At 60.6% G+C, this 9,166-nt stretch overlaps 1 protein-coding gene across 4 annotated transcripts; it reads right to left on the reverse strand.

Moving 5' to 3' along the window:
• Nucleotides 1-3,588: 3,588 nt before the first annotated feature.
• On the reverse strand, nucleotides 3,589-8,200 carry TNFRSF13C (TNF receptor superfamily member 13C). 4 transcript variants are annotated; one of them, XM_053919633.1, is made up of 3 exons: nucleotides 8,022-8,200; nucleotides 7,424-7,546; nucleotides 3,589-6,975 (listed from the first exon to the last, which is right to left on the reverse strand). In XM_053919633.1, the coding sequence occupies exons 1-3, from the start codon at nucleotides 8,155-8,157 to the stop codon at nucleotides 6,794-6,796; spliced, it is 441 nt and encodes a 146-aa protein (XP_053775608.1). In that variant the 5' UTR covers nucleotides 8,158-8,200; the 3' UTR covers nucleotides 3,589-6,793. The 4 variants fall into 4 exon arrangements, with proteins under 4 accessions (XP_053775608.1, XP_045043063.2, XP_053775606.1 ...); XM_045187128.2 differs by having other exon boundaries at nucleotides 7,424-7,657; XM_053919631.1 differs by having other exon boundaries at nucleotides 7,424-7,747.
• Between the last annotated feature and the right edge of the window lie 966 nt (nucleotides 8,201-9,166).

Consider the following 9,166-nt stretch of genomic DNA (forward strand, 5'->3'; position numbering starts at 1 on the left):
CTCTGGCTGTGCAAGGCTCATCAGGGTCCTGAGAGGTTGTGGACATTCAGGGAAGCCTGTGCTGTGGCTCAGTGTCCTCATTTTAGATGGTGGGTGGCCAGTCTGCCCAGCCCTGGGCCAGGGGATTTGGGATTTCCTAGAGAGAAACCCAAGCCCCAGAAAGGGGAAGCGACTGCTGTGACTGGTGCACAGCCAGGAAGGGCCAGTGTCTGGCCTGGAACCTGCACTGTGAGCCCCAAACCTGCCCTCTGGCTAGTTCAGTGCCAACAGAGAGAGAAGCTGGAGGTCCCTGGTCCGGAGTGGCGTTAGTTCCTGCACCCTGACAGCACACCTAGCACCTGACTAACCACCTCTCCAGTGCTGGAGGCACCCTGACTCCTCCGGGAGCCCCCAGCCTTCCCACAGGAGGGTCTCTTCCTGGAAGCCCTTTCAGCCCCTCACACTGCGAGCTCCTACTTATCCTGTATGTTGGAGCCAGGCCAACGGGGGTTGCAATTTCTGTTGTAATAGGGCCATTGAACAATTCTAGGCCTCAGTTTTCTCATCTGCAAGATGGGCTGCTAGCACCTCTGCCACAGGGCTGCAGGGAGCAGCCAGCTGGTCATGCCTGAGACGCCCTTGGACGCAGGCAGCATCGTGCCCCCCACCCCCCGCCCCCGCGCTGGGCTGAGAAGCTGGCGAAGGCCGCCAGGGGTGCCGCCCACAGTCTCAAAGCCCTCATTCCCGGCCCATTGTGCTTCCATTTTCTCCATGATGGAGGCAGAGACTGTAGGCGAAGACTGTGGACTCCCTGCCAGGGCAGATGGGTGCCAGCACTGGAAGAGGGTCTGGAGGGGAGGGCCCTCGCTCCTTTGTCTCCGTAAGAGGCAGCTGGTGACTCAGGCTCCAGCTGCCTGTGGGAGGGAGGGGATGCTGGGCCTCCTGAGGTCGTGAGGGAGTGGAGGACCCGGGTACGGGGAGCTGGGGCTCAGCTTCCCGTCCCAATTCCCCAATCACCCTCTCCCCGCCCTGCCCTCCCCTCCCAGGCCTCGGGGAGTCCTGCCCCAGACGTCACAGCTAATCCCACTGCCTGGAGTAACCCGTTAGTCACCATCTTCAGGACCCTCCAAAGGCCCCAGAGAACATGGAAGTCCGGAGCTGGCCACCAAGACAGTAGGACAGAAACGAATCCAGAGGACAGGGCTCGGCAAATGCCACACAGCTCGTCCACCTGGGACGTGCCCGCCCTGCCCCGCCCTGCCGGCCTGCGGGTTCCTGGGACGCAACTCCGAGATCAGCACCGAGCCCAGAACGCCAGGGGGAGGCGTCCTGCCCCACACCTTGCCCCAAAGTCCGGCCATGCTCTGCATCTGGGCCGCTCCAGCTCAGGGGGTGCATGGGGACCCGGACGCCAGGTGAGCTCGGAGAAGCTTGGAGAAGTGTAAAGTTAGCTCGTCTTCACAGCTCACCGGATTCCTCTATTTCCTCGCCCTCCCTCCGCCCTGCTACTAGCCTCTGGCCCCGCCCCTTTCTTGCCCCTCTGGGGCTTGGGGTCCCTCAGCCCCGCCTCTCTCCTGGACCCCGCCCCCGGGCCGCGTTTCTCGCAAGGACCTCGTCCAGTCCGGGTCAAGCACCTGGCGGTTGGCAATCGAGGTGCCGCCGGGGCTGTACCCGATTCTCTGCAGCTCAAAGGAGTGAAAAGACGCTCAGAAGTCCCCAGGGCGCTGGGACCCGTGTTGTGTTCCCCGGGCAGCCCCCCCAACCGTAAAGAGCCCTGGGAAAGGGCAGAGCCGGTTCGCAGGCTTCGTATCTTCCTGGCTTCTCTTCACTCTCCGTGTGACCTTGGGCAGTTGCTGCTACCGCACCCGGACCCGGGGTCAGCACCAGGCAGCGGGGCAGGGGCACAGGTTGGAGAGAGATCAGATCTCATCTCTGGGTGAGGAAGAGTTGGGCGCGATTCACCACAGCGGAGCAAACAGGAGCTCATTCCGCCCAGAGGAATGCCGGAGGGGCCTGGTGGCCTCTCAGAGGGGACAGGAAAGGGTGAGACACCAGTGGGGCTGGAGGAGCACCCGGGTTCCCTGAGGGTGGCTGTGTGCAGGCGGCAGGCACCGCACAGCCTGTCCTGGGTCTCAGGTCCCGCTGCTCAACCCTCCACCCCACCCCTTGCCCCTGCAACCCTCCTGCCCCCTCTCCTCCACACCTAGTCCCCTGGGGCAGGAATGCCATTGCTCTGCTCCCTCCCAGCAGGAAAACCGCCTTAGGATTCAGGACATATCTCCTATTCTTCAAAGCACTCCCCCCGGGGACGCTGAATTAGTTGCCCCCCACCCCCTGCTTGGGACACTCCTTGACCCTGGAGGGGATCAATCACCCTGGCCCGTCACTGTGCCATGCTCTGTCTCTCCCATCAGACTAGGACCCAATGGCAGGGCCTGGGGCTGACCCAGCACCAGCCAGGGTGGCCTTGGCACAAGCAGGCAGGTCTGGGATCCAGTGTGATCTGGGGGCAGTAATGGATGAATGATGGGGTGGTAACTGCTCTGGGAAACTGACTTCCAGGGTGGGGGGGTTGCTGAAGGTTGGGAGCTCGGCAGGAAGTGTCTGTGTCCCAGGGAGGGAAGGTGGTGGAGGCACTCGTAGGTGGGACTAGGCATTCCTGCTTGCTGTTGACCCCTTTAATCTCCAACAGCTGGGTGGCCTGTGGGCTCCATTTTGAGGATAGGGATTCAGGTCCAGAGCGATTCCGCCAGCTTCTAAACGCAAGGGCTTCATGGGACAGCCCTCGCTGAGGCAGAGGGAGGTCAGGGGTCAGGTCCCTCCTTCCTGGTCTCACCAGCTGGGCCACCCCACCCCCAGGCTGAGCTCAGGACTGCAGGGCTGCAGGGCAGGAAGTGAAAGTTGCCTGCAGGAAGCCCCAGGAGGAACTGAGACTTCAGCCAGCCCCTCCCCTGACCCTCCTTTAGGCCCTACGCACTGGCTCAGGGGGTGGGGGGGCTGCTTCCCTCGGTTCCCACCCCAAAGAGCAGTTCTTCCCGGGTCTATTTTGGATCCTCTTACTGCAAAAAGAGACCAGCTGGGGAGAGAAATCTTTGAGTAGTGATGAAGGCAAGGAGTAGAACCTGGAGTCAGTCCCTCAAGGAGGGCACCTGGGTCGATGACCCGCAAGGGGCAGGGGCAGGGGCAGGAGCCTAGGTCTAGCCCAGCTCCGGTTCTGCTTAATATTTCTGGCCAGATCCTTTCATTTCTCTGGGCCTCTCTTCTATCGGCAAGATGGGCCATATAATCCCTGTACGCGGACATGAACTGGTCCAGATTTGCAGAAAAGCAATTCAACCAACAGGGGCCTTTAAAAAGGTCAAAGCCTTTGGTAGCAACAACCCTTCTTCTGGGAAACAGACTCAGACAAAGACTCATGTACAAGGAAGTGCCACCACCTCCACCACAACACACCGTGGTCCCCTTCCCCCGGGGCCAGCGGTCGAGGCCCCCAGGCGTGCCTGCAGCCAGTGCTCCTGCTGACCCCTATGTCTGCTGTTTTTTCCTACACAGACATACCTGTGATAAAGGTTAACTTATAAATTAGGCACAGTAAGAAATTAATGATAATTAATAATAAAACAGAATAGACTGTATTAAAAGTTATGTGAATGGGGCCCCTTTCCAGTCTGTATGGGCTGACTTCTTTCTGGCACCGCATGATGCTGGGGGTTAGAACATGTTTTCTGTTCATGTCTCTTTTTAAGATTTTATTTATTTATTTATTTTTAGAAAGGGAGGGAGGGAAACAGCGATGTGAGAGAGAAATATTGATCAGTTGCCTCTCATACCCACCAGGTTGGGGAACAAAACCGTCCCTGACTGGGGAATCAAACCGTCGCCCTTTCGGTTTGTGGGATGACGCTCAGCCAGCTGAGCCACACCAGCCGGGGCTCCATCCATATCTTTCACTCACAAAGGGAATGCTTTTGCCATCCTAGTGGACCACTTACCACGCACTGACAGCAAAACCAACAGGGATTTCTTTTCCTTCCTTCACAATTTCATGGACAGATTTGTTCTTACTGTAGAGCTTAGAGGCTTCAGCATACAATCTTCCTTTCCTTATTAGAGAACTTTTACCTTTTCACTTAAAGGAAACACTTTAAGGCTTCTGCTCGGCATATCTGAATTGCCAGCATCCCTACCCTGGTGCTCTGGGGCCATATTAAGTAAAATAAGGGTGACTTGAATCCCAGCATTGTTATCTGATAACCGGGATGGCTAAGGGACCGAGGGGCAGGGAGCGTGCACCGCATGGAGACGCTGGCCAAAGGCAGGTTCCCGTCCCAGGCAGGGCAGCGCGGGAGTTCAGCACGCTATTCAGAACAGCGCAACGCGGGCCGTTTAAAATTCACAAGTTGTTTATGTCTGGACCCTCCCGTGTCATATTTCCAGACCGTGGTTGACCCCGGTCAGCCAAAAGTGAAACTGTGGATGAAGGGGGACCACTGTACAAACTGAACAGAGCCAAATGCCCCAGGGGCAAACTTTTCCAACATTCGGAAGGTTTTCATCTTGTTTAGGAAGGAAGTACTTAAAGACAAACGACGGTCCGGACAGGAACTCCTGGTAGAGCATGGTGACAGTGAAGTAGGAAACCCGGCACTGGGGCCTGGGGCTGCTGGACTGTGGGCCAGTCCTCTGTAGACTCTATCGTAGAATCCTGCCTCAAACTTTCTAAAGTGTCTACAAGACGCATGGCTTGATTTTTAAAATAGAAAACATTTGTTTAAAGCAAACACAAACACACACACACCCCCGCCCACCCCTTCAGCTGCTATTTTAAAGATCAAATGAAGTAACCCTGAGAAGGCTGCTCAGAAAACAATGCCCAGGACAGAGGGCCAGACACTGAGACCCCTGGGAGGTAGGGTCCCTTTCAGGGGCTGGGGGAGACTGACCCCCCTCCTTGTCCACCTCTCCCCTGGCCCCTGCTCCTTCCCGCATGAACCCCCTTCTGTTATTTGCTGGATGACAGTGATGCCAAGTCTTTTCCTCTGGACCTCAGTTTCCTCATCTGTAAGATGGGGAATGGGGCACGAGGACTCTCCAAGGTTCCTTCCAGTCCTTCTCCTCTGAGGGTCACAGGCCAGAGAGAACTTGGCACCCAGCCCACATGTTTCAGAAAAGGAAACTGAGACTCGAGAGGAAGCTGCCAGGGGTCCATCAGCCGGGAGCCCGAGGTGCCAGAGGTTTGCATGTCTGGGCCCCAGAGGAGTTTCGACCACTTGTTTCACCTTCAATCCCCAGCCCCCAGCTCTGGGGCCCCAAGGGGTAAAAGGTGGGTTGGGGATGATGGAGTGGCCAGAAAAAGCTCTGACTCACGCAACCCCAGAGATGGAGGAGAGTGGATGCCTGGGACCATCCCGGGACTGCCCCTAGCCCTCCTGCCTACTGCCTGCCACCTGGCTTCCTGGAGAGAGGGGCATCTGAGATGGTTCAGGGAGGGAGGGGCGAGGAAGAGATACAGATGTGAGGGCCCATGTCCTGGGGGCTCTAAATGCTGCCATCTGCTGACTGTCTTCTAGGCAGGAAGCACGGGTAGTGGTCAGGCAACTCGGATGTCAAGGCAGGGAGAGGCGAGCGGAAAGCATCGGCGCGTGGGGCAGAATGTAGCCAAGGTCCTACGGCGGGACAAAATGGCACCCAGAACCTCTCTTCTGACTCACAGCCCAGTGATCCTTCCAGGGATGCTGAGCTGTAAGAAGTTCCAGGAAGGAGTCTGGTCAGGAGCTAACCCTGAGAAGGAGGGCTCGTAGGAGAGGCTGACGGAGCACGCAGTGTGGTCTGGAGCCAGGGAGATGGTCTCAGCCCCAGGCAGGGCAAGCGGCACCGCTGTCAGAGGAGCAGTTCTATTGGGATGGTGGGTGACCCCGGGGGCTGGCACAGAATGGCCAAGTGATCCCAGCCCTTGGGCCCAGTGCTTGAAGAGGGCAGGCCACAGAGAGGAGGGAGCTCAAGGGACATGGAGTCCAGCTGGTTCAAGGCCACAGGCCTATGAAGAAGCCTCCTGCACGTCCTGGGCCCTCCCTGTGCACAGCTGAGTGAGCTTGGGAGGCAGTGGGACCCAGATAGTCTCCGAGGGAGCTGTCTGTCAGTGCGCCTTCCACGTGCATATACAGTCCCGCCCCAGAGCATGTGGAGTTCCTCCCAAGGGCGAGCCTGGGGCTCCAGGGGCTGCCCCTGGAAGGCAAATGGCATCGTAGCAGACTGGGCCCAGCTCAGGGTTGCACTGGGTCGCAGATACCTGAGAATCAGCACAATCCAGGCTATTTCTTAAAATCATCTTGTGTTAAATCTCCAAGCGAGTCCATCACTTGGTTTTCGGTCAGCGTGGCAGCCGTGTGCATCAGTTTAAAAGCAGGAGAACCCCGAGAACAAGTAGTAAAGAAATACAACACCCAGCTACAAATCATGCCTTGTCCTCCTCGGTCCTTTTCCTAGATTCATTCCGACTCACCGGTGCCTTCCCCTCTCTAAAAGAAAGGCCCCTGCTCGAAGGGCCCTGACCGCTCCAAAGCACAGGAGCTCAGTCACGACCTTCCAGGGCTCCCGACCACGGCGGTGTTTTAACTCAAACGCTGACGTGCTGCACGACACCGTGACAGCTGAGCCTTGTGGTCTGCAGTCTCCGTCTGCAGGTCAGCTGGGGCGCAGCCTGGTTTCCAGAAAAGGGGCAGGTAGATGCTGGGAGGAAGAGCCGAATTCGAGCTGCAATCCCCTGGCCCACGGCCCCCAGGGGGGCAATGGCCACCTCCTGCCCCTTCCGTCGCTACTGTTGCTCAGGGCCGGCTGTCTTGGTGGTCACCAGTTCGGTGGAGCCCAGCTCTGTAGCTGGCACAGGGACGCTGTGGGCAGGTGGGGCGGTGGCTGAATTTTCTCTGGGTGGAGGCCAGACGGGGGCTGTGGCATTAGGGGACCCAGAAGAGAGGACCACGACTTTATCCGGGGGCCCTGGAGGGGGGGAACGCAGGGTCAGAACTGGGTCACAGCCTTCTCCATCTTTGTTCTGGAAGCCCGGAGGGCAGCACAGCCCTCCTGCCGAGAGGTAAGTGGATGAAGCCCCACTGCAGAGGGGGACAGGGGGAACACGTGATTGGCCCTCAGGACAGGAAGCTCTGAGAAGGCAGCAAAAAGGGGGTGTGGGGGGTGCTGGCAGAGGAGAGAGGAACTGTGGCAGCCAGTCTGGCCATCACAGAGAGGACCTCTCTCCCTGGGGCCTGGGTCTCTTCCTCGTAGGTCTGGGAGGCCACGGCTGTGTCCCTCACTTGAACAGGGGTCTCAGCCAGAGACCCTCAGGGCAGCCCTTTCCCCCCTTTTCTGCATGCCCCATGGAGCCCTGCCCCCCCATTTCCCCTGCCACCAGCCCTCACGGTGGGACCCTCCCGGGGAGGGCACTCACCGTCCTGCTCTCTCTGCCGGGCTTCCGGGGAAGCAGGCCCCCGCGTCCGCCGCCGCCTCAGGGTCACCAGGGCCACCAGGACCAGGGCCAGGGCCAGCGCCAGGCCCAGCAGCGCGGGGGCGCCTAAGAGCAGCACGGGCAGCTGCAACGCCGGCTCGGCCTGGGCGGTCACCCCCGTGCCCACCGACTCCTGCGGATGCAGCGGGGTCCTGGGCGCCAGGCTGCTCGGCTCGACTACAGGTGGAGGGGACGGGGAGGGAGGGCAGGGGACACAGGGAGGGGAGGGACGACCAGGGAAGAGTAAAGGGTCGGAGGGAGGCGAGGCTGGGCCGGGGAGGGGAGGGAGGGCCGGGTGTGGAGAGGGTGGGGTCATAGAGAGGGGAGGAGAGACACGGTGAGGGCCACGTGGGGATGGTGCACCCTACCCGGGACCCTGCCCGCGACCCCCATCAGCCCTCCGTCCCCCACCCCCGCCCTGGGGATCGAGCGACGGTGCTGCGCCTCGGTTCCCGCCCCTGGCTGTCCGTGGTGGCGGCACCCTGCCCCTTCCCCCCGAAGCCTCCGGGCCAGCCAGCCGTCGGAGGGGGTCGGCCCTTACCCGGTCTCGGCTCCGGCGTCCGGAAGAGCTTGCAGGCCACGCAGGCGCGGACCAGCGCGTCAAAGCACTGAGGCGAGACGCACTTCGTGGGGTCCGGCCCGCCCTTGACCCCCGGGCTCCCCGCCGGCCGCGGCATGCTGCCGCCGCGCCGCACACCTCGCTGCGACTGAGTCTCCTCCGCTGCCCCACTGGGAGGGACCTGGGAGGGGCCACCGACCCCGCCCCGCCCCGCCCCGCCCTCGTGCCTGGTGGGGTGGGACCGCTCTCGGCCAGGGCCCTGCACCCCAGACCTTCTCTTCCTACCTGTTCTTCCTCCCCTCAACCACTCAACCATCACCCCCAGCCCTCTGCTGGGGCCGGGACCAGGGCCAGGGGCCTGCTCTTGGGCACAGACCTCTGGGGGGGGCCTCCTCTGTCCTGCTCCCAGGGCCACCGGCTATCCCCCCACACCTGCCTCCTCCTCTGGGGAGCCCTCCTGCCCTTCCCAGGCAGAGCTGGTTCAGTTCATCAAACGCACCCCGACTGCCCACTTTGGATGTGTCCTGAGGGACTTCCACACTGCCACGCTGCCAGTGGCCATGGGCAGGCCGTGGTGGTTGGGAAGCCGGTGGCGATGGGGGAGCTGGGGCAGATGCTCACTGCGGCGGGTGCAAGAAAGCTTTGTGGAGATGAGGAGGCTTCTGCTGGATGGAGCGGGGTCTAGCTAGATGAAGCTTGATGGAGGAGCGGCCTGGCGTGAGCACAGGCCTCAAGGCCCAACTGCGAAGGCCAGAGGTCGGAGGGCCTGGCCTGGAGCCTTGACCCGGGTTTGAGGAGCTCAGCTGGTCCCGAAAGCACTGGGGGGCTGCGCGGGCCCTGAGCAGAGGTCCATAGGTTAGTGAGGAACCTCTGGCTGGATGGTTTGGCCCGGAGTGAGTGGGGGGTGGGGGCCAAGCGTGCAGATACAGCGCCTCCAGATCCTAAGCGGAAGGGAGACTCGGATCAACAGATGGACGAGCAGACCGAGACCCAGTGGGTGGCGCACCCACCCCACTCCCTTTTCCAGGGCTGTGTGTGTGTCCTGGGCTGCTCCCCTCTGTGTCTCGCTGAGGCCCCTCCAGTCCGTCTTGTCTCCCCAGGGGACACCTTGGGTTTCCCCACTTGTC

This window comes from Desmodus rotundus, chromosome 3 (genome assembly GCF_022682495.2).
Source record: "Desmodus rotundus isolate HL8 chromosome 3, HLdesRot8A.1, whole genome shotgun sequence".
In the NCBI taxonomy this organism is placed as follows: Eukaryota; Metazoa; Chordata; class Mammalia; order Chiroptera; family Phyllostomidae; genus Desmodus; species Desmodus rotundus.